We start from the raw sequence: 25498 nt of genomic DNA, 5'->3' as shown, positions 1-25498 counted from the left end.
CAAAGAGTCACACAGATGCACACACATACATACAGACACAAACAGACACACACACACACACACACACAGACACAGACACACACACACACATACACACACACACACACACACACACATCTGTGGGAAAACAGCTGGTACTCTGATACTTTAAAAGGGCTTTGAGATATTTTTTGGAAGGAGTTTTCAAAAACACTGTGTATTTTCAAGCCAACATCTTCCACTAAATTAACATCTTACAAACATATGGGACTTTAACAGGTTTGGCGACAGCATAATTAATCAGTTGTGAAGGCATCCATCATATTAATGCTGGCTGCATTTACAATAAATGAACTACCAGTACATCAAATCAAACTGGACAGGAAGAAATGTGTTCCCTAACTTTACAGTGGTAAGTTGACATCATGATCTGGCAAATGAAAGCTACACAGACTGGAGTCAAAAGCACAATTACATAGATGCATACATTCACAAAACTTATCACTATAATGATGTCATGTTACGGTCTTCAGATATGACCCTTTGCCTATGACCTGAGCATCTGACTATTTGCTGATTGCCCCACTTACTGATCCAGTACACTCCTGTTCTTCTGCACAATTAGTAATTAGCAGGAGAAAAATGTATAGCAGAGATTAACTGATTGCCCACAAACAGGTCTCTGGTGAAGCTTTCTGACAGATTCATGGGATTTTGACTATGAGCCTTGTAAATGAGTGACCTAACACACACATAAAAACCTAACAGTAATTGTTATTAACATCAAGACAGTTAGAAGATCTCAATCAGCAAACCAGTGGCATCTTATTTAACTGAGAGTATTTTGTGGTGTCGTTGGTAGTCTGACTCAATGCTCATAATGGATGATCAGAAATACGGCTGTTTAAAATTCATGGCACAAAACCGGCAGGAAAAGGACATGAACCAGATGGCAGAGGGCCCTAATTGAGAATCATTTAGTTAAACTGTCGTCAATTTATGTCTATTTAAGGGTCAATTAACATTTTCCTGCAATTAAAACTCCCATCCGTCTGAATATGTTTGACAGGCTTATAAAGCACTATGGTAAGGTCTGACATGACAGCCACAAAGAGAACAGCGTTGTTTACTGAGTGGGCACTATGTATTTAAATACACACTACAGTATGTGTTTATCTTTCAACAAAAATGTCCAGCTATTATTATGCATCTTTGAAAATCTCTTATATGATCTTCAGAGTATATACCATTCACCATCTCAATTTCAACTGAGATGTGAATTCCCTGAAAACCTTTTCACGTGTATCCTTCTCAAAACTGACACGTCACAGTCATTCTATAATGAGGTTCAACACGATGTTGTTAATGATCAAAATTAACTGGCAAATAGAACAATGCAATTCAGTGTGGTGCATCCCACTAAAGAGTCTCTGTCTGACGGCTCTGTGCGTGATGCACATTACAAGTCCACCGATCACCAGCACCAGAGCGAGGACCTACAGCGCCTCTCGGTGGCCACGGAGGGAAATGCCACAGAGGTTACCCCTCCCAACTTCTGCACACCTATTTGAGCTCAAACGCCTGCACACCTAATGCAGTCACACAACATTGCACAGCACAACACCGACAATCAGATGAAACATAACTTACCTTGACACCACTGGCACTGGTCTTAAGGGCACAGTGCCTTGGGGACTGGGCCGTGGTGATCAATAATGGCAGTAATAACTGCCTAGTCATGAAATGGTGCGTGTTCTATTGGCCTGTATAATGACTGGTGGTGAGAGAATGATGACTGAAGTGCTCTATGAATCTGTGTGTGTATAAACAGCTGAAGGCCTCATGATGGATTGTGGGAGAAGTCATCTCATGAATAGAATAGAAGTCTTAGCCTTACTGTGAATAATATGAGCTGAATTGGATTTCCAGAATCATTTACCAACCATGGGAGGAATATAAAACGAAAGTGACAGAGAGATTTATATTTTTATGTAGATTAGAGATTTGTTTTTGACATGTAAATAAAAGAATCACTTACTAAGGTTACAGTCTATCCCGATACAATCTGGTGAAACAGAGAGAGTGACATGGCGAGGTTAGAGCAAGGGAGAGGAAGAGGAGGGGGAGAAAAGGAGGAGAGAGTTAAAACATTTCACATCCTTCAAGGTACATTCTGCAATCAACCTACGCACGAAGCCCACCATCTGGGGACAAGCTCAGAGTCAGAGCAGCCCCTCTCTCTCTGCCCACCCCTCAGGAGCCCAACCACACACACCAGTCCTCCACCACTGCATGGGCAGAACATCTAGTGCATATTACTGCATCTACAATACATACAGTACTTCATATTTTTATACAAATAGAAGCAATATCCTTCAGTCCTGATAGTAGTAAAGAAAACACCATTATGTATTTGTACACAGTAATGTTACGTCAGTATAATCTCTAATGTAGTGGAAATTATACAAACCATAAAGATATAATACAAATATAATATAATAAAGTCTTGAATGTCTTTACTCTACAGTACATACGGTGCAGTATTAACATAGGTACTGAAGTGTGGTTGTATGGTTCTCCCCTGAGTTTAGACAAGAGATGCTGAAACAACATTTCAGAGAGGGGCAGTCTGCACACAAGCAGCCAGGCTAAAACCTTCACAATCAGACAAGCACAGCCACTACATGGCACAGCCAAGTTTGCCTTCATGTGCTCCATCCTGTCTTTTCACAGAGAGGACAGCTACGCACTGTCATGTCTCCCCTGCAGGAGTCTCCAGCTCTCAGTGTTAGAAAAGCTACAGTACACTTTTCTCCATGTGCGTGTGAACCTTAGCGCTGGCTGTTGGGCGTTCTCTGGCTGTCAACCGCAACAGAAGTGTGGACACAGACAGCCAGGGACCAGTCCTGCTGCAGATGGGGATGTGGACATGGCCAATCTGTGAATCTGTGAATATTAACAAAAAGCTGAAGGGCCGTCTCATTTATACAAAAAAAAAAAAAAAAAAAAGTTGGCAACATATTAGTCAGTTACTGAAGGTAAAAATCAGTACTGAATGTAAATACAAGTCTTATTATAAATAAATGTAAAGGTTTGTCACTAAATCATGAAAAATATGTTCCACTTTACAGCTCAGTGAGGTTTTCTCAATACAATACTGATGTCGATAGCTCTAACAGAAGTCAGAGAAGTCTCAGAAGCCTTGCAGAACAGAAAAAAAAGAAGCCTTGCAGAAGGAAGACACAGGAGGGAATCTGACAATTGTGAACTAAAGCTACACTGCTGAACCGGTCTCACTGGCTGTCTGCTCCCATGGTTGCAGACAATAAGCCATTGAAGGGCTGAAAAGATGGGAGAGACAGAATAGGCAGAGCAGAGATAGATAGATAGATAGATAGATAGATAGATAGATAGATAGATAGAGAGAGAATAGGCAGACCAAATATAGATAGATAGATAAAGATAGATAGATAAATAGATAGATACAGATAGATAGATAGATACTGTAGATAGATAGATACTGTAGATAGATAGATAGATAGATAGATAGATAGATAGATAGATAATGAGAGAAAGAGAAGAGAAAGAAGACAGATAATGAGGGCCCTGGAGACGTGGAGGTTTTTTTCCTCCTCCAGAACAGGATGAACTCAGTGGGCAAAGGTAGCCCCCTATCCCCTCCACCTAGACCATTTACACTTTTTCAACCTTTGACCCCGTACTGAAGGGGTCAGAGGTCAGGCGGTTACCGAGGTTGACGGTGAGCTTGAGGCGTCCTCTCTCCAGCTCCAGGCGGAGTGTGTCGGCGGACTCGCGGGAGGTGGTGGCCAGCAGCAGGCCGAAGGCCCTCTGGGACATGAAGCGCAGCGCCACGTCCTCCGCCTCCGTGTGCATCGCCGTCGCCATGGCCACCTTCAGGAACATGCTGCCGTCATAGCTCAGCACCACCGCCTCTGTAAACACACACACACACACACACACACACACACACACACAACCATAGCAACACCACAGCACAAAAGTTCACACAAACACACACACACACACACACACACACACACACACACACACACATATTAAGAAACACACACACACACACACACACACACACACACACACACACATATTATTAAGAAACACACACACACACACACACACACACACACACACACACAAATGGCCTCCACCCGAGGCAGTCAGATGCAACAGCACAACACAACACATGGGCTAACAAACAGCTGCTACCATGTAAGGCACATAGCCTCCAGAAGACCAGATGTACAGTACATTACAGAAGACTAGAGAGGGAGGAAAGGTGCTTTAACATGCAACAACACTAGGGGCTAGTCGCTAGTAGCAGCATATTATCATGCAGCAGCAGCAGCATGTTATCTCTCTATTCAGTGTATAATCTAATGCAGTTCAGCTTTTATCCACCAGAGGGCAGAAAAGATACACAGATAGATTATGCTTCTCAGAGCCACACACACTCAAGACACACACACACACAGACACACACACACACTGCATACCAGCCACCCACTAATTGCATTGTGCATAGCATACTATAATTATGTAAAGTAGGACCTGCTTGCAAACCCTTATGGCACAACTCAGAGCTGATAGTGAAGTCTTAGACAGTCTGTCTCTCTCCATACCCGTCTCACAGTTGGCCCCCAGGTAGCCGGTGCCTGTGCAGTCACAGATGTGGCGGTTCCACCCCTCGGTGCAGCGTCCACCGTGTGCGCAGGGCTCTCCGGCGCAGCGGCGGTGTGTCTCGCGCGTGCAGAAGCTGCTGACCCCCGGGGCGCTCTGCAGCTCAGCCAGCCGCCGCAGGTCGCGGCTGTGGCCGTCCACGAAGAGGTCGCGCACGCAGCCCACGAAGCCCAGGCGCAACGGCGCGCTCCAGACGTCCGGCGGCAGCGGCAGGCCCCCCCACTCCCCCGGCAGGCCCCCCAGGTACACGCTGCCGTCCAGGTCCAGCACCTCACTGCCCTCGTTGGCCGAGAACGGAGCGCTGTGGCTGTTTACAGAGATAGAGCCTGAGAGAGAGATAACGAGAGGGGGAGAGAGGGCAAGACAGAGGGAGATAAAGAAAGAGAGGGAGGGAGGGAGGGAGGGAGGGAGAGGGGGAGGAGGGAGAGAGAGAGAGAGAGAAAAAAGCAAACGAGAGAAACATTAGATTGATGTTAAATGTTAGACAGACAGAGGGAGAACATTATTATGGACATGCAATGGCTCATTCTTATGTCTCTGAGTGGTGTTGTGTGTTGAATGGGAAATATATTTCACACTCAGGCAATTTAAAGAAATGGAATGCACTGTCATATACGAAAAATATATCAAAAAGATATGCAAATAGGAGCATAATTCAGTGCAGAGGAGCAAAACAGCAGTGTGAAATCTGGATGTGCATTAAGATGAATATAAATATGTATTGGCTTCCAACACTGGCTTAAAAAGCAAAAATAAATTCACTGCAAGAGCAGGAAGAGCTATAATCTGATGCTAGTGTATGAAGGAAGCACAGGCTTCTCATTACAGCAACTGCTTGGTATTTGGGGGGAAAATTTTATTAGAGATGAAAAGAAAAAAAAGGAAAAAAATGAGAAAAATTTTGAAAAGAGAGAAAAAGAGACAAAAACGAGAGAAACACAAACATGAGCAGCAGTGCAGCAGTGGCATGAGCAGTAGTGCATGAGCAGCAGTGCATGAGCAGTAGTGCAGTAGTGCATGAGCGGCAGTGCATGAGCGGCAGTGCATGAGCGGCAGTGCATGAGCAGCAGTGCAGTAGTGCATGAGCAGCAGTGCATGAGCAGTAGTGCAGTAGTGCATGAGCAGCAGTGCATGAGCAGCAGTGCAGTAGTGCATGAGCAGCAGTGCATGAGCAGCAGTGCATGAGCAGCAGTGCAGTAGTGCATGAGCAGCAGTGGCATGAGCATCAGTGCAACAGTGCATGAGCAGCAGTGGCATGAGCAGCAGTGCATGAGCAGCAGTGCATGAGCAGCAGGGAATGAGCAGCAGTGGCATGAGCAGCAGTGGCATGAGCAGCAGTGGCATGAGCAGCAGTGCATGAGCAGCACTGCATGAGCAGCAGTGGCATGAGCAGCAGTGCATGAGCAGCAGTGGCATGAGCAGCAGTGCATGAGCAGTAGTGCATGAGCAGTAGAGTGCATGAGCAGCAGTGCATGAGCAGCAGTGGCATGAGCAGCAGTGCATGAGCAGCAGTGCATGAGCAGTAGTGCATGAGCAGTAGAGTGCATGAGCAGTAGTGCATGAGCAGTAGAGTGCATGAGCAGCAGTGCATGAGCAGCAGTGCATGAGCAGTAGTGCATGAGCAGTAGAGTGCATGAGCAGCAGTGCATGAGCAGCAGTGGCATGAGCAGCAGTGCATGAGCAGCAGTGCATGAGCAGTAGTGCATGAGCAGTAGAGTGCATGAGCAGTAGTGCATGAGCAGTAGAGTGCATGAGCAGCAGTGCATGAGCAGCAGTGCATGAGCAGTAGTGCATGAGCAGTAGAGTGCATGAGCAGCAGTGCATGAGCAGTAGTGCATGAGCAGTAGAGTGCATGAGCAGCAGTGCATGAGCAGTAGTGCATGAGCAGTAGAGTGCATGAGCAGTAGAGTGCATGAGCAGCAGTGCATGAGCAGCAGTGCATGAGCAGTAGAGTGCATGAGCAGTAGAGTGCATGAGCAGCAGTGCATGAGCAGCAGTGCATGTGGTGTTACCTCGCCGCCCCTCCCGGTAGAAGTCCACGTGGCACCACTCGCCCGTGTTGATCCTCCTGGCGCTGGCCTTCACTTTGACCGAGCCCGAGCCCATGTCCAGGAGGAGGTAGAGGAAGCCGTCCAGGAGCTCCATGGCGAAGAAGTCGGCGCGGGGCAGGCTCCGGTCCAGCCCTTTGGCCTCACGCGGCAGCTGCGGCCGGCCGTGGCTGAAGAGCAGCAGCCCGTTGGGCTCGGTGGTGCGGAAGTCGAAGGAGATGGCGCCTGTCTTCTTGGTGGCCCACTTGGGCAGCGTGACGTAGGCCTCGGGCGTGTCGAAGCTGACCGGGTCCAGCGCGGCCACGTCCTCGCAGCGGAAGGAGAGGTCGCCGTGCAGAGTGACCCCAGGGACACGCCTCTCCGCCAGGTGAGAGAGCTCCAGCCTCAGCTCGCTGTTTCTGTACACCACCTGGAACATTCATCAGAAACAAATGAACAGAGAGAAGGACAGGCAGACAGAGGAGAGAGAGAGAGAGAGAGAGAGAGAGATAAAGAGAATGACAGACAAACAGAGAAAAAGAAGGAGGGAGAGGGGGAGGGAAAGACAGAGAGCCTAATCACTTTAGCACACACGATGTGTCACTTCAGCCAAAATATCCGCGTCTTCGCCCCCTGTCTCCCAATCTTATAAATAGTTGTGTCCCCTGTCACATCAAAGGGAGGTGCTCAGCTGCACGACGAGAACAATGAGGCTCTTAAGGCCACACAGGCCGCCCTTCCCGTGGCTGGATGGAAGACTGGGTCGCGCCACGCGAACACGATTCTCATTTTCACACCAGCGACAGTGGCTGTCACAGAGATGACTGACGCCTGGCTGCGGGGTGTGAACTTGAGTGTCTCCGAAAATACACCAGGCAGTTTTATTTCACAGTACACGCCTTTCTGTAATTTCCACCACCACCAAAAAATAAATAAATAAATAAAAATAAAAAAAGTAGCTGCAAAGACAAGGGAGAAGCAAGAGGAAAAGTACAAGCATAAAGAGAGAGAACATTAAACATTCACGAACGGAACCAAACCTGGCTTATATTCTGCAAATCTCCTACTAGAGGTGTTTCAATGAATTGTTCAAGCCCTGATGACTTTATGCATTTAAACTGACTGACGTATTGTAGGGGAATTTCAAGTGCAAGAGTACTTGCCCTCGACTCTTACATCCACCCGAGCAAACATGTCTCTAGTCTCCTGGATCAATGACGCCTAATTTTGTCTGCTTTTTAGACATCTGAGTCATGAAAGAACTCCAGTGTTGGCCCTAAAACGCCGTTTACTTAGAGAGAAGCATTACAGTAAGGTTCACTGCGTAGCAATGAGGAGGTGATTGATAACCACCTCGGGTCAACGAGATGGAGACGGAGAGCTTGAGGTGGGCCAGAATGGGGATCTATAGAGGAAATCAATGTTTAATTTGGCTGTCAGAGTTGTAAAGAAGAGTGCTCAACAGTAACTTGGCATGACTTACAGCCTGGGAGTGCTCACTGCTGTGGGCCGAGGAAATAGAGCGGGTGGGGACAAGCTTTAAGGGGGATGGGGGATGTATTATAAGCAGGCTGGAGAGATTATTAAAAATCAAACATGGAAATCAGTGAAAAAAATACAACTCCTGAGGTGTAGGTGCAGAGGGTAGAGCACTGAAGTGATAATGCTCTATTTTACTCTATTTTAGAAACAGATTCCTTCACCTAGTAGCCTCATATCATTGCACTTCTTCGGTCTTCAAAAGGCTTTCTGCCCTGTTTTTTTTCTTCCCCCTTGCTGTGGAGTGCTACTCACGTTTTTCAGGCAGCCCATGAAGTTGTTGCTGATGGGAGAGCCGGGGAGATCGGCAGTGTTGGGGCTGCCACCAATATAGAAGACGTCATCAGAGCCCAGCATGGTGTAGTCCTCCTGCGTGTAGCCAGTGGTGGTCAGGAGCCCGTCCACTGATATGGTGACCTAGAGGTCAATCGACAAAGAGAGAGTAGAGATAAGGAAAGAAAGAAAGAAAGAAAGAAAGAAAGAAAGAAAGGAGGGAAGGAAGAAACCAAAAAGAAGAAAGGACAAGAAGTCATGTCAAGAAAAAAGGCTTTGAAGCTTTGATGATCCATAGCTTGTGAAGTATCGATCTCCCTCTCTTTTGAATACTTCCATTTTAGCATTTGGAGAAATGGGTTCAGATCAGTTTGCCACCAGTTGTATGTCCGCTATGAGTGACCAAGTCAACAAATGGCCTTTGGGAAGACCGAGAGCGGTCACTAGAAAAACAAAAAAAAAAAAAGCGGGTGACACTATAGCCATTATGCAGTGTGTACTGAGTTTCAGAGATGCAAAAGTCCGGTTTCAGAAAGTAGGACTTTTGACCCGGTCAAAGTCCTGCCATGTATTGGTTCTACCTGTGCAGTGCACTGAACACAGGTGATTCCACTAACTAGCTGATACACCTGGCTTAAGAATTGTGCTAATTAGAATCAGATAAATAAGTGAATGGTTGGAACAAAAATGTGGCGGGACTTTTACTTTCTGAAGCCTAAATGACAAACCCCAACCCAAAGGCTTCCACATCTTGAATCCAGTGATAAATGAGAAATAGTACAGTAATTTCCTGTGTATTAGCCACATTGTGTATAAACCGCAGGACAGTGTTTTATGCAAGTAAAAAAAAACAAAAAACATATTAATGCCATATTAACTGCCCCCGTATATTAACCTCATAGCTGAAGAAATTTAGCAAAATCAATGTATAAACCGCAGCAGCAAATTCCGGGATGTCATTTTAATAGGTGTTCAGCAGATGAAGTACAGTGCTGGAGCAAGCAGAGGTAGACACGACAGCATGTGAACTACGGCTGCAGGTTCTCCGTCTAGATAAGCAGGAACTGATCCCACTTAGTCTATCAGCTCATCAGGTCTTTAACCCAGGGGTCAGCGATGCGGAGCGAGGTCCAGCCTGACTCAGTCCGATGCAGAACCAGTAATATGAGACAGACTCCTGCTTGGCTCAGCCAGCTCTGAAAGCCACAGGCGCACTGAGTCTTTGAAGATAAGCTCACCCAGCCCCTATTTAGAGAAATACTGCCAGGTCCTTCCACACCTGAAGAGAATACTTTCTTGCGAGTTTCACGGCTACCTCAGAATACCTTTATCAAGATCAATACCCTGGGCAAGGGGTGAAAGCCCAGCGACGGTGCACACCATCCTCCCACTTCACGAAGGCCCATACAGTCATTCTTACAGCTTGATCTCACTTAATATTGAAGTGTTATTTTGGTTTTGATGAGAGACTGGATGTTTCTCTCCTTTCCCCCCTAAAAGAATTTTTCGAGAGTAATGACCCACTGGATCACACGCAGCGGAAGAGCCAGGTACAGTATATGAGTAATCTACAGCGTAATCTGTGTGTGTGTGGAAGCAGGGCTGTGGGCGGCAGCCAAGCGGATGTGGAGAACAGCGTGGCGGTGAGGTGAGGGGCTGAAGAGGGGCCGTTAGTCGATGTCAGTGACGCCAGGCAGAAAACTAATGGTTAGTGAGATTCAAATCGTTTCGTTATGATTGAGCTGGTTGGGGCAATTCGCTCTGGAGGATCAACGATTTAGTTGGGATCAGTTATTATAGGATTGGGTGACTGATACATATGGCTCAACACATGCATTATGTACAAGACAATGTGGTAATGGACCCAATTTCAAGAATAAATGGGAAAAGATAAAGGCTTATAAAGTCGACTTTTACAACTGGTGATAACAGCTGACTATAAATGGATGTGTGGCAATGGATGAGACTGAACGTTAGCGTGTGTAAATAAACAAATAAACTTGTAAATTAACAAAAGGCAAATTTAACAAGATCACGATCAGACTCAGAAAAGCACCTTCAATGTCAGTCCGCCCCTGTCTGAGGCAGGTGTACATACAGTACATCACTCTACAGACCCTATTTACTGCCTCTGATATTATATGATATGACATTATCCTCCACAGACTGGAGTGTGTTTGTCTTAGCATATGAATTTGAAGAGCACTGAGAAGGCACCGCATACAGACACATTACTGCAGCATCGCTACTGTGACAATCCTTTGTTTTTGATAGAAACAGCTTACTGTGGAAAATAACCAAATATCTTTGGGAATGAAATGCACTATCAAAGCAAGTCTATTAGACACGACACACCATCAAGTTGTCTCTTTTGATATAAAATTGACTTTTGATGCCAATGTGACCAGTGTGGACGGATCTTGGGCACATAACAGCCATTTCAAACCCACGACTGATAAAGCTCTGACTAGCCAGAGATGCTCTGTTTGTACACGACTGTGTGACTGAAATATGAAATGTAAACGAAGTCTTAGATGTGAAATATGAAATGTAAACGAGGTCTTAGATGTGAGCAAAGCTGTCACTTCGTGCTCCCCCCTGATCAACGCCACTGATAATTTATTTTGTTTCTCATCCTTTTTGAGTCGATTAAGATCTTTTATATTTCATCTAAACGACTGCAGTGCACAGTGCATCCACTCTACACGCTTGTCCTACACATTTAATGCAGCATGTGAACAATAGTGTCTTGAAAACGAGCACAATGACATGGTTTTTGCTCTATTTATAGTGTAAAATAAGCCATTCTGCCATAGGGTACGTTGACCTGACAGCTACAGTATGGCTACGTAAATCACAAAAAACATGAGAGAAGCTGGAGCCCAAACCACCAGATGAGAGAGAGGAGGCAGTGAGTAGGCAGCATGCTGGGGGCACGGGGTGCTTCATTAGCAGAGATATAGAGAACATAAACACCTTCACAGCTCTTATCCTCAACACACTTCCACAGATGTGACGGGTGAAGGGTGCCAGGCATGCAAAAAGGTGTAATGAAAAACAAAGGGCTGAAGAATAATGAGACAGAGCCGTTGGTTCATGGAAACTCTACTGAAAAACACATGAGAAAATAAATAAGAAAATAAAAATAAAAATGTTAAATGGTAAAAAGAAAAGAGAGGATATAGTAATCCCTCTCAGCATCTGTGTTGCTGAAGTACCTAACCTTGTTTGGCTTCATTTGTAGAAGTATTATAATGCAAAATCAATTTAGCCTGAACATCTCAAAACATGTTTTTGTATAAAACATTTTGAATAATGAAAGGACCTCTTATTCTCTAACTCATGAGCTGCACTGATCGATGTGAAGTAACCAAGACATCTTAAACAGCTGAGCCCTACACACATTCATACACACACTCATAGCAGTGAGCTCACTAGGAGCACACCCACACTAGCACACATACTGTACTGTACATACCCGGAGCAGTGGGCAGCCCCTATGGCGTCATTTAGCTGCCTTAATTATGCAAGCTGGGTGTATATTTTCCAACTGGAAATAGTCATGGGTTAAGGCTCCATCAGACGATCACTTTGTGTATCGTTTAAACTGCTAATTGAAACTGCTAATGTGACTGTAAATGATAATTTATTTAACAATATATAATTCAACTTATTTAACAATACTGTATATAATTCAACTCAATAGAACTAGCACCTATTTTTGTGAAGCAGAAACATATGGTGCACTTGAACTCGCCATATCGATTGATGGGTGTTGATTGTCTGATCGAGCCTTAATCCATGACATGTTTCAGGTTGGAAAAAATACACTGAGAACGTAGAAAGTTTTAAAGCGAGATCGAGCAGAAGACGGCCCAATGCGAACGTCATTTATGTGCTCTCGATCATAATTGGTGGAGTTGTGATAAGAGTTTTATACTTACCACGAGATTATTTTTCACCCCTCAGTTTATGTATTTCCGCTCTCGATTCCTGAATCTGCGCTCGTTTTCATTATTTATGCACTCGCATAATTAAGGAAGCTAAATGACGCCATACAGCCCTTAATCTGGCGCCCGGAGAAAAGTTGGGGGTTAGGTGGCTTGCTCAGGGGAGAGCGCGGTTCAATCACTCCCCCCACCCACATTTTCCCTACCAGTCAGGGATCGGCCACCCGTCACAAGTCTGATTCCCTAACCAGTAGGCCACGGATGCCCAATATCTTCCAAATATTGAAAGATAAAATGTTTGTACTAATAACTAGTAATAACTGTAACATTTTTGTTTAAATGGCAAACTGTCATGACCATTGTGGTTTCTGCTCAAAAGCAAAAGAATGATGAAAAAAGAGATGCAAAAGCAACAATCTGTAAAAATTAAAATGTCACAATCTATACAAATCAATATCTATCAAATAATTTCAATAGATTCACCATGGTATGTCCAATTCCAGCATGCTTTTTTGCACCAGATGAAAAGCAAAGGGGGGGAGAGTATAACTGAACAGCCACTCAGCACTTATGGTGAATTAACCTAAAAACTACAAACAGCCCTTCCAGAAAGAGCAGGAAACAAACACAATCAATAGACATCAATAGTACACGAATGTAAGAGAGGGATAATAACTACATCAATTTTCTTTCTTTGAAAAGTCTGAAATACAAAGGTCTTCTAAGACAAGCTGACTTGTTTTGTGATAATAAAGACAAATCAGAGGTGTTTATATCCCCATTTTCTCTGGAAATGTCACTAATGCCAATGGTTCTCTAAAAGCAATCAGGTTGTGTTTGTTTAGAACAGAGAAAATGTAAAGCAAGAGACAGAAAGGTATCAGTACAAATGTATTTGGACTGAAGTGCTCTGCTCAGAATGGTTGGAAGGTGATGTTGAAACAGGGAAGTGTTGCAGTCGCAGTCGATAAAATGTGACATTCCTGAAAAAAAAGTGTGATCTAGAGTTGGCCTAGCTAAATATCATAAACCAAAATAAAGTCTCCAAGTGTTTCTTGGCAATATGTCATTCTGCACCACCCCTGTTGTGTTCAAAAATAGCACAACCGCTAGCATCATCTTGCTGGCAAAACTACCTTCGAAATCAACAATTAATCAAATACCAATTATTCCTGAATGCCAAAAGTTCAGGTTTTGAAGGCACTTGGAACTAAAGGTTAAGGTAATCAAACCACATGACAAATCAGTGCAGGAGTCCAAATTACTACCATCACACAAGGATGTGGTGTAATATAGCCACAATCAATGCGCTCAATTACATTCTTCCTGAGAAAGACATACGGTCTGACGCAGAGCAGCAGCTACCTGCAAATATAATCAAATCCTGAAACGCACAGGCAGTCATCCTTCAACATGTGCTCAAAGATGTTTTTCCATAGAGGAAACAGTTGCCTGCAAACATAATCAAATCCTGAGACCTGCAGACACTAGCCATCTTTCAACATGTGCTCTCATAGCTGTTTTGCTGCAGGACTGCAGACATACACAATTATTCTGAGCACTTGTTGTTGGAGTGCATACGCCACATAGGAGAGATTCCAGCCATCTATTCTGCATGGGTTCTATATAAACACCCACTTTCACGCAATTCAGGAGAGACGTTCAAGGGCGGTTCATTTTCCAAACACTTCTTCTTTACACAGGCGCAACCTTGGCAGCAAGGTGAGAAGATTTTTCCTTATTGTATTCACAGATAAAATTTGAAGAAAAAAAAAGTCAATAGATTCCCTGTGAATGCAGATGGAGTCCTTCTCTCCGAGGGCACTGATTGTGACTCAATGTGTTGGCTAATTGGGTTAGAGACTTTGAGTCATTTAGAAAAAGATATGACTTGCTTTTCAAACTGATGCTGTCAAAGCAAGCTGAAAAAAAAAAAAAGAATTTCACACGCGTCAGTCTCATCCCATTTACAGCCCCCCTCCCCCCTTTTCTAAACCCCCCCCCTCTCTATCTTTCTCTTACTCTCGCTCTCTCTCTCACTCTCTCTCTCTCTCTCCCTCTGAATCTGGCAATCATTTTTAACCGGGAGCCTGTGGCCCTGATGCGCTCACCTGCCGCAGGTTGCGTGAGACGCGGACCTCGTGCCAGGCGTTGTCATTGAACTTGCCCTCGGCGGGCGACACCATGGCCTCGAAGGCGCCCGAGCCGAGGTTTATCACCAGGTAGACAGCGCCGCTCTTCAGAGACAGATTAACGTAGTCGACCGATTTGCCGGTGTGGAGCAGGAGGCCATTTCTCTGCAGAGTGCGGAAGGCCAATGTGATCTCGTCCATGCTGCTCTGGATGGGGGTGTGTGAGAGGTCGTAGCTGAAGAACTCATTCCCTTTGAAGGTCGCCACTGATTCCTCTTGAGCTGGCACAGGGGGGAAAGCGAAAACAGAAAAAGACAACTTCAAACCCCTCTCAATTTCCATGTGAATTTGCAGACAGACACTAGTAAATATTCTATGCCAAGGGATATTCAATATTTAGCATGGATATCTTATAGAAATAGATAGATCAAATAAATACATCTAAAAACTCAGGCATAGGCAAAATACAGTTAATGTAAAACATATATATTAATCTATTTTTCTCATTAAAATGATGACTTGGCCATGGTGCAGATGTGATCTACAGTATGTCTCACATGGGTTAACATAGGTGCCATAAAGGCTGACAAATGTGACCTTCAAATACAACACATTGATAATATTTACACTCAAAAGAAGACAATTCACCCAAGTGCAGAGAAGCTTGATTGCTGTACGCGCTGCAGAAATCCCCACAGACATTAACACACCATGTTCGATCAGACCCACTGAGCTGTTGCAAAGACGAGCACATTCTATTTATTTTGGGTGCCACTGAAATTCAAGTGTGATTGTGACCTTGAAGTTTTCGACAAGAATCTCAAAAGGCCCGAGCGTTCCTGTGTCTGCTTTAGCTGCCGGAGCGTGACATTAATTTGAAGACATCACATATTTCATCAGGCAGGAGGTCCCCACGCCATGGCTTGAAATATACCTCTATCATTTAATCATCAGACACCTAAACAGGCATGGTACCTATAGGAGTGCTGGCCTTGAACAATGTCATGAGCTAGTATCTCATATTGTCCCCCCAGGTTGTTCTAATGAAGCCGATTTGCAGAGTTCCATCTATGGAACGTTCACCCACCGAGTCTTTTCAAAGCATGTCACGTGGTGATGCACATTCTCACTTGATGACATGACTGAAACATGGCTCAATCGCAGCTAAACATCTACACTGCAGCTACAGTAACAATCAAAGCCAAACTCATTCAAGGTAGGCCTACCGTTGAATTAATGCTATTACAAATAGATGTGAATAATCTGGGGTAAAAAGAAACTTAAGCTTTCACTGAAAATGAGGTTGAACAGACAATACATTATCATTTCATAATCATAATTACTTATAAAAGGGGAAGAAGGGTTTTTTTCAATATCCAAAGAACAATTAAATCATTCAAATGCGTCATTTATGTAGATTACATATAGAGAGTGATCTTATTGTCCAGCCCCTACCACCAAAATGTCAAAAATAGCATCAACCGTTCAAAACAATCCCACCAAAATACATTAAATGTTTTGCATGCTAACAGCACAATGACAAAGTGCACGCCGCTGGGGTCCCCAAGCCAGTGGATTCACTTAAGAACTTTAAAAGTTCAAAGAAGCTCACTTATTTGAAATGACAGTTTGGGAGCTGTCAGCTTTCAGAGCATGAAAATAAGACTAAACCACGCAAAGTGAAAGCAAGTCTTTCGGCCATCGCTCTGATGACAACACACACTGTGATATGAATAGATCAATGCTGGAGTCAAATTGAGGGTGAATCCACTTGTAATGACCTGTAATTTCTCATCTAAAAGACTCCGAATTAATATCTAAATAATAAGTCCTCTGACAGTGATGTATATTTACATGCTAAATAACTTGTGCATATGGAATGGGCGCCAAGTAATTGAATCTTGAAAAGGTTATTAATCCCACACAGTGTGTGCCTCTGTATGTGTGTGTGATAGAGAGTGTGTGTGTGCATGTGTGTGTGACAGAAAGTGAGAGCATGTGTGTGTGTGTTTGGGCATGTGTGTGTGTCCGTCTATGTGTGTGTGTGTGTGTGTGTGTGTATATCCGTGTGTGTGTGTGTGTGTGTGTGTGTGTGTGTATGTGTGTGGGCATCCGTGTGTGTATGTGTGTGTGTGTGTGTGTGTGTGTGTGTGTATGTGTGTGGGCATCCGTGTGTGTATGTGTGTGTGTGTGTCTGTGTGTGTGTGTGTGTGTGTGTGTGTGTGTATGTGTGTGGGCATCCGTGTGTGTATGTGTGTGTGTGTGTGTGTGTGGGCATCCGTGTGTGTATGTGTGTGTGTGTGTGTGTGTGTGGGCATCCGTGTGTGTATGTGTGTGTGTGTGTGTGTGTGTGTGTGTGTGTGTGTATGTGTGTGGGCATCCGTGTGTGTATGTGTGTGTGCATCCGTGTGTGTGTGTGTGTGTGTGTGTGTATGTGTGTGGGCATCCGTGTGTGTATGTGTGTGTGTGTGTGTGTGTGTGTGTGTATGTGTGTGGGCATCCGTGTGTGTGCTATGAACCCTTTTATCTCCCTCTCCTTCTGCTCCCCGTGCACTCATCAAGACCAGTCCCTTTGGCCAGCCGTGCACACGCTGCTGACCTGCTGTGAGCCTCCAATTAAAGAACCCTTTGCCCGCGTCGGAGCACGCCGCCAGGGAGCTTTCATTCTGCGTCTCCAGTCAACCTGAACACACAGAGTCTGTAATCTTCCTGTTGTTTGCCTGTCTGTGCCAGTATTCCAATAAGCACGCGACTCCATCTTTACGCTACAGTCAAGCAGTCTAGTGTGTGTGTGCGTGTGTGTGTGTGTGTGTGTGTGTGTGTGTGAGTATGAGACCTTTGGAATGTGTGTGAATGAAGTCTGTTTACACATATGTATTATTCTTATAGGTGCAAATGCTACATTAACCCTTACAGTGCAATAAAATGCATTTAAATAAATCTGCATGCCATTATGATGAGTCATATGATGAGCATCACAAAGTTAGCTAAAGACATACCATGTATTCCAGAACTAGCTTGGGTTTATAGTCTATAAATGAGCCATTGAGTTGAATGTGCTTATTACCCTGTGGTAAAGAGGGTGTTAGATGAATTAATGTTCAGTGCAGTAAAATCAACACACCAGGTTTAGATTAATTCGTCACATGTGTATTGTAGGTAGGAACCCAAAAGAGCCCAAGCGCTAAGAATAACACACACTTCTCAAAGGTGCCAGGCTGTAATCCACACTTCATAAAACAGACCTTATACTGTAGACGGCACTCAGAAATAACTGCCCCATCCCTTTCTCTTGTGCTTCCCCAATGTTTTGTACTTTCCGAGAGAGAAACTCCCATACATGCATATGTGATGGGGCAAAAACAGCTCAGAAGTTGGCAGCATCTCTTTACTCTCATAGGAGCTCTTGCCAATTGCAGCATTCATATAAACTTTGCCTTTTCCCCACAACAAAACAAAACAGACTATGTGTTGGCGAGGAGCATCAATAGATCTGTCCGTTTACAGATCATGTGTATCCTGTTGTATTAATGTGAAAGGAGTGTACTCTCCCTAAACACATTCAACCACACGCTTAGTCAGAGAAGATGAGTTGTACCAGGTTCTGCTTCTCAAATGGAATGGCTACCACTCATTAAAAGCACTCCACTTGTACACTTGCACACTTGCAACTTGTTGTTGTTGTCCTGTTGTCCTGAACACTTCTGAACACACTTCTGCTGCTCTTACATAACTTGCACCACTATGCCACTTGCATACTTAGGTCAAACAAAACTACCTCAGCCATTTATTGGCCTGACTTTTGCACTATTATATTGACTGTCTACTGTATGCACAATTGCACAATTTCTACCAAATTTTGCTGCTCTTATTTCTTCATTGTATGTGCCTTCTTTTTTACTTTTTATATTGTTTACTTGAATGTTATGTTTGTCTGGGGACCTAATTGGTAAAATATGTCTTGTCTCCACCGTGGGATAGTAGGAAACGCAATTTCGATCTCTTTGTATGTCTTGACATGTGAAGAAATTGACAATAAAGCAGACTTTGACTTTGACTTCATTAAAAGCAAGAGCAGCTGTTTCCCTCTGTAGATTGTCAATACTTACCAACACATAAAGATAAATAGGGAAGCATGGACTTCTTTGTACTTGCCTTAATCAATTTCACCGAAGAAAGGTTACATTGTAAAAAGCGAAAGTCAGGGCTGTCCAATTTATGAAACCACATTGCATGGGTACATATTACATAAATCAGTTTTATATTTTATATGAAACACATCGTTATGTTCGAATAGTCATTCCAATTAAGCATTACATTTATCTGACTTAATCATGTAAGGTAAGTGTATACCATATATAGAAGAAAAGGAGGGGTTGTCACAGTTACTAAACTAAGTTGAAGTGACACATATATTTAATGTAAACTTAAATTAAACTATTCCAATGGAATAAGTTGTTGAAATTGGGTAGTCAAAGAGAAAACTGGAAGAGAAATGCTGCATTAATTCCAGACATTTAATTTATGTGCAACCAATGCCCACATTACAATTAACTAAATCCAATGGGTTATTTTTTTTCAGTGTAGGATTCTTAAACTCACAATTTACACACAGTGAAGAATACATTTAAAAGTTGACAACTTTAAAGACAACTTTAAGGGTGACCGCCCTCACTATCCATGCCACTGTCCACTCTCCCTGCTATATAATTAGCAATCAATAAAAAACCCTCAATGACAGCATCATTTTCAAAATTGATGGCTGCATACCATCACATCCATCAACTGAAACGTCAATACCCAATGGAGATACCAGTGCTGAATGACTTCATCGGTTTTCGGGATGAAGTGAATGAAGGGATGATTTAAACACTGTCCTGTCTGTAAATAACAAGTACGTTGTCTATATACGGTCCACTGTGTATACTGTCTATATTGCTATATTGTATTGAATATTTCACACACACACACACACACACACACACACACACACACACACACACACACTTACAGTTTACACACACATACACACTTACAGTTAACATAACTGTAAGTGTGTGTGTGTGTGTGTGTGTGTGTGTGTATGTGTGTGTGTGTGTGTACTGTATATATATAGGGCATATATATATATATATATATATATATATATATACTGTATATAGACACTACTGGTCAGAAGTTTGGGTCACTCAGAAATTTCCATTCCACTCCATTATAGACAGAATAGCAGCTGAGATCAGTTGCATTGTTTTTTAATCAGGGCAGCAGATTACATTATGTGTACATAGTTGCAAAAGGGTTCTCTAATTTTTTCTCAGTTAGCCTTTTAAAATGATATCAGATTAGTAAACAGAATGCCCCTTTTGAACAATGGATGAATGGTTGCTGATAATGGGCAATATAGATATTGCATTAAAGATCAGCCATTTCTGACCGTAACAGTCGAAAACCCTTTTACAATTATGGCAGCTGGTATTATGTCTATAATGGAGTGGAATGGAAATTTCTAAGTGACCCCAAACTTTAGTATATTTGTTGCTAGGTTACGGGGATGCTGGCGAGACACGCAACTCCATCTGGCATCATGTATTTTTTTATTTTTTTTTAGTATATTTTTGAGCTTTCTTTTGCCTTTATTTGGACAGGACAGTTAAGTGAAAAGTGACAGGAAGTAAGTGGGAGAGAAAGATGGGGTGGGAATCGGGAAATGACCGCAGGTCGGATTCGAACCTGGGTCCCCGTGGGCACTCAGGCCCGTACATGGTACGGACGCTGTAGCCTGCTGCGTTACAGCGCCCCCTGGCATCATGTTTTTGTTTGTTTTTATGTAATGTTCGTAATTATATGTAATGTTCTGTTTATTTTATGTCTAGTTAAATGTATTCTCTCTTTATTTGCCTTATTCTTTGGTAGTTTTTGTGTTATTCTTAGTCCTTTTTTCTGCTGACAAGTGTACTTGGACAAGTCGGCTGATGCTGTGACGTTAAGTTAACGTTAAAGTCCATTGGGCTGAGGACCTAGCCATGGCTAACGTTGACGTTAGCTTTAGTCCTGGGCCTCTGGTGTAGGCTACTCCATCCATGAACAGCGCTGTGCTTCGGGAAGAGGGATTTCTCAGGACGGATGTGGTGGACCTCTGTGAGAGATGTGCCGCTGCTGCGACCACTGGATTGCTGACCTGCGAGCTGCCATGCTCTGCTGCCTGGAGTCTGGATTGAGTAACGTTAGAAGCAAGTTTGAACAACTCTGACGACAGCGATCTCACTAAACAACAAACGGTCGCTGTCAAACAGTCGCCGTTTGCTGATCTGTAGGATCACCTACGACTTCAGACTGTTCATCTGACTATCCTCATCCACAAGTGTTAAAAATTTAGGAGTTACAATTGACCAAGACCTATCACTAAGTAATCACATAAAACAGATTACCAAAACTTCATTCTATCACTTAAGGAACATTTCAAAGATAAGGAAGTCCTTATTCTTACCAGACGCTGAAAAATTAATCCATGCTTTTGTAACCTCAAGGATTGATTATTGCAACGCTCTGTATGCTGGCTGCAATAACACCTGTCTAAAGAGCTTACAGCTTATACAAAACGCAGCTGCTCGCACACTCATTAGAACTAAAAAATATGAACATATTTCCCCTATCCTGGCATCTCTACATTGGCTGCCTGTTAAAAGTCTCATTGATTTCAAAGTATTACTTCTAACGTACAAAACCATTAATGGCCAGGCACCAGAATATATTAAAGATCTCCTAGTCTCATATAACCCGCCCAGACCGCTACGATCACAGAATACTGGCCTTCTTGTAATTCCAAGAATCTCAAAAACGACAGTAGGTGGCAGAGCTTTTAGCTATCGCGCACCCCTCCTCTGGAATAACCTACCCTCCTCAATTCAATTAGCAGACACCCTCCCTATTTTTAAGTCTAGACTTAAAACATACCTCTTTACTGCCTCCCATAGTTAGGTATGGTGCGGTGTGGAACTTCACCCATCTCGGGGATTTTGGAATGGACCACCCTGCTGAGTCCTCGTGTGACTGGCACCCCAGTTGCGCGTGAGATGGTGGTCACTGACCATACCTGTGCTGGTGTCGATTACCCCTCACCATGCCTTAGTTATGCTGCTATAGCATAGTGCTGTCATGGACTTCTCATGTGCCATGCCATACAACCCCCTCCCCTCTCCTCTCTCCCCTACCCTCTTTCTCTCAACTCTCCCTCTCTTGCCCATTCCCACTATGATTTACTGTAACAATATATAGCACCACTGATCACTTCTTGACATTAAGCACATTGATTTCAAGTAATACTAACCCATTCTACATTTCTTTCTTCTCCCTTACTGTACCTCACTTGTGAGGTATCATCACCAGTCATCAACCATCCGTGTGCCTGGCCCTCCACTTACCCATCCCACCTGAAGTCCCATCCTTGACTGCTGTATTACTGTCCCCTTACCTGGATTCCCGGCCCGTACAGCCCCATCACCTGCCTATGACAACTCTGCCCGGATTCTGGCCTGTCTGCTGACCCACCACCTGCCCCCTCACAACTTTCTTTCCTGGACAATTCCGACGGCGGACTATTGCACTTTCTCTCACTAAATCATGATTAATGCTTTATCATACCAGATACGTAATCATCCCAACTTTTGTAACTTTCACCTCAGGTGCTTTAAACACCATGTCCTATTCTCCACACCTGACTGTCATATGCATTTGTCATTGTTTACAGACCTTACTGTCCGTATTGACCCTAGGCAGATGGGTCAGGCCCCTGAGTCGTGGATCTGCTCGAGGTTTCTTCCTATATGTATCTCCAATTCTAGGGAGTTTTTCCTCGCCCCTGTTACCCATGGGCTTTCCTTCTATCTTTCTTCCTTTTCTTTTCTCCCTCTTTTCTTTTTCTCTGATTGCATACATTCTGTAAAGCGCCATGATACATGTGTAATGTTTTGGCGCTATATAAGCACAATAAATTGAATTGAATTCATTGCTTCCAGTGCTCTCCAGACTGTCAGGATAATGTTAAATCCTCCGGGTTGGACACAGCTGTGCGCCTTCATCATTGCCCTTGGACTATTCAGCCGCTTAACTAGATGGAACCAACTGGACTGAGTTAAAACTGCAGTTGGCAAGATTTTTTTGATCACATTCACTGAAACCGACACTATGCTCCGACAGAACAATATAAATCAGCCGGTTTTAGAAAAAACCCGCACTTTTACCTCCACCTAGAGCCTTTTATTTGTTTTGCAAAATCCACAGCTCCCGGTTCTTCTGGTCCAATCAGAGCAGGGCTGTGTGAGATCTGACTGTCAGTCACAGTCTGGTGCAGTCTGGTGCGCACTGACGAGCAGAAACTTGATTAGAGGGTGCTCGGTGGTAGTGGGGGAGGGATATGAGTGTTGTAAACATTTTTTGGCTAAGTCCCCTCAATCTGTCAAACTTGCCAACTGCAGCTTTAACATGAGTTTTCTTTTTAAAATGTCTTATTAATTATTTATTTTATTATTTGTTATTTGTTTGTTTGTTTGTTGTCCGTTGTTTGTTGTTTGTATGCTTGAAAAGTGCTATATAAACTAGATGTACCGCAGAGCGGTACAAAATATGACCGCCGCCCAGTCCAGCACATTTTTTCCACAAAAATAAATCACGCTGAAAGGCCTATATGATTCTAACTGTATTATGCATTATCCACACTCAATTCTCACTGGTATCTGCTAGACAACAAGTACCAAAACATGATTAGTTCATAGATTTCACATGTAAAATTCATTTTATACAACCCCACCCCCATCTTGCCCATAATTCTGAGAAATTCTTGAATTGTGTGCATGTGTGCGTGTACACGTTTATGTTTATGTGTGTGAGTGTGTGTGTGTGTGCGTGCTTGTGTGTTTGCCTGCGTATGTGTGTTTGTGCATGTGCATGCATGCGTACATATGTACTGTGTGAGTATGTGTCATACGTATGATTACTGTGAATGTATGTGTGTGCGTGTGTATGTTTATGCACATGTGTGCACATGGAATGGGTTAACATGACCCCTTGAGGCAAACATACGGAAAAAATTGGTCATCCTAGGCCCTACGGTTCTCAAGATATTCACAGAAAACTGTGTCTGCCCTACCCTCCTTTCGGGGGATCCAATACAGCAGAGGGGCTACAGATCAAAACAAAAAACAATGGTTCCATGCTATCCATGTGGAGTTACATGCCCACCAAGTTTCGTGTACCCCGGTCTTTCAGTGTCCCGGGAATCCTTGTTGGTGTACGGTCACTAAATGTACACATAAATTATTTTATTGTAAGGCCCCCCATGAACGAAAGTCCACAAAACTTGGCATGCATTCGGAGGGTGTCATCATTTTGACCATGTCAGCCAGAGATATTGTGATGAAAACACCTAATTTTTTGCTTTTTAATTTTTAACTAGGTGGCGCTATACATGAAATAAGTGGTAATGGGATGGGTTGACATGCCCCCTTAAGACCAACATACAAAAAAAAGGTGGACCTCCTAGGCCCTACGGTTCTCGAGATATTCACAGAAAACTGCCACCTACAGGCCAGTTGGTGTATAGTAACATAAATTAATTTATTGTGTGGCCCCCCATGAACGGAATTCCACGAAACTTGGCGTGCATTCAGAGGGTGTCATAATGATCCTACACTTCCAATTTCGTGCAGTTTTGACTATGGTAGGTCACAGATACCTGCGATTACAACACCTCATTTTTACCTTTTTTTGTGTTTAACTAGGTGGCGCTATACATGAAATGAGTGGTTATGGAATGGGTTGACATGGCCCCTTGAGATCAACATACAAAAAAAAATGGTCCTCCTAAACCTTACGGTTCTCGAGATATTCCCAGAAAACTGTGTCTGCCCTACCGTCCTTTCGGGGGGTGCAGTCCAGCAGGGGGGGGGGGGCTACAGATCAAAACGAAAAAATGATGGTTCCATGCTATCCATATGGGGTTACATGCCCACCAAGTTTCGTGTACCCCGGTCTTTCAGTGTCCCGGGAATCCTTGACGGAAATTTGGACATGCGAAAAAAAAAATAAAAAAAAATCTGACTAAAGCTTCGCTGCGCGGCGGTTATAATAAATATTATTATATATACTTTACTGTATATATATATATATATATATATATATATATATATATATATATATATACACACACAATACTATATATATATATATATATATATATATATATATATATATATATATATATATATATATATATATATATACAGTTGAGCTAAAGTATATATATCAGCAGCGAGGCTGTTAGTCAGCTCTCTACTGTATGTATTTACAAATTTCTTTTACAGGATTTACAGATTGAGCTATTTTTCAGAGTGTGTCCCAAAAGTGGTGCTGGATTGTGAAAGTATACCTGAAGATGCTTTTTCTTTTCCCTTAGCAGCCCTTCTGTCAGGCCTTGCTGCCTGCAGAAAATGTATCCGGCCAACAAAGTGCATCACATGACAGCCACGGTGCCGTTTTAAGGTAGAGAGGCTCATTTTTTTCGAGCAGGGGGGGAAAAGCTGTCTGCATTCTGGATGATAGTGGTTAGGAGGTGGAGAAGAAAAGTAGCAGCTATCGAGCACCTTACTACGATGGCGGGGGAGGGTTCCTGCAGACACATGGCAGACTGGAAATATCCTTTATTGCTAAAGCATTTGTCCTGCTGTTCATTGCTGCTTCTCACTCCCATTCGGTTTTAGGGTTATTTTTACCCTATTTCTAATTCCAGAATGGTTACCATGGAGAGGTTCTGTAAGAGATCTTTACAGACCATAATCACAATGAGGTTGGGAACTGAAAGGGAGAACTGTGAGGTCGTATTAATGGA

At 43.4% G+C, this 25498-nt stretch overlaps 1 protein-coding gene and 1 long non-coding RNA gene across 13 annotated transcripts in view; one reads left to right on the top strand and one right to left on the bottom strand.

The window, feature by feature from the left end:
• nrxn2a (neurexin 2a) overlaps positions 1–25498 on the bottom strand; it is a 207242-nt gene that overhangs the window by 111375 nt on the left and 70369 nt on the right. For 10 of the 12 annotated variants that reach the window (XM_042092085.1, XM_042092094.1, XM_042092095.1 and 7 more), the window contains 6 exons: positions 14596–14897; positions 8517–8678; positions 6708–7152; positions 4638–5021; positions 3729–3932; positions 2018–2044 (listed from right to left, as the gene is read on the bottom strand). In XM_042092085.1, coding sequence (XP_041948019.1) covers positions 2018–2044; positions 3729–3932; positions 4638–5021; positions 6708–7152; positions 8517–8678; positions 14596–14897 — 1524 coding nt within the window. The remainder of the gene's footprint in view (positions 1–2017; positions 2045–3728; positions 3933–4637; positions 5022–6707; positions 7153–8516; positions 8679–14595; positions 14898–25498) is intronic. The other 2 variants (XM_042092088.1, XM_042092098.1) reach the window with 1 other exon arrangement.
• LOC121709055 lies at positions 7038–21011 on the top strand. The gene is made up of 3 exons (XR_006031830.1): positions 7038–7110; positions 10135–10241; positions 20685–21011. It is a non-coding gene; the product is annotated as an uncharacterized LOC121709055 (long non-coding RNA).

Source organism: Alosa sapidissima, chromosome 5 (assembly GCF_018492685.1).
Source record: "Alosa sapidissima isolate fAloSap1 chromosome 5, fAloSap1.pri, whole genome shotgun sequence".
Taxonomy (NCBI): Eukaryota; Metazoa; Chordata; class Actinopteri; order Clupeiformes; family Clupeidae; genus Alosa; species Alosa sapidissima.
Note: the sequence above shows the minus strand (reverse complement) of the source record. Positions and strands in the feature narration are given on the sequence as shown.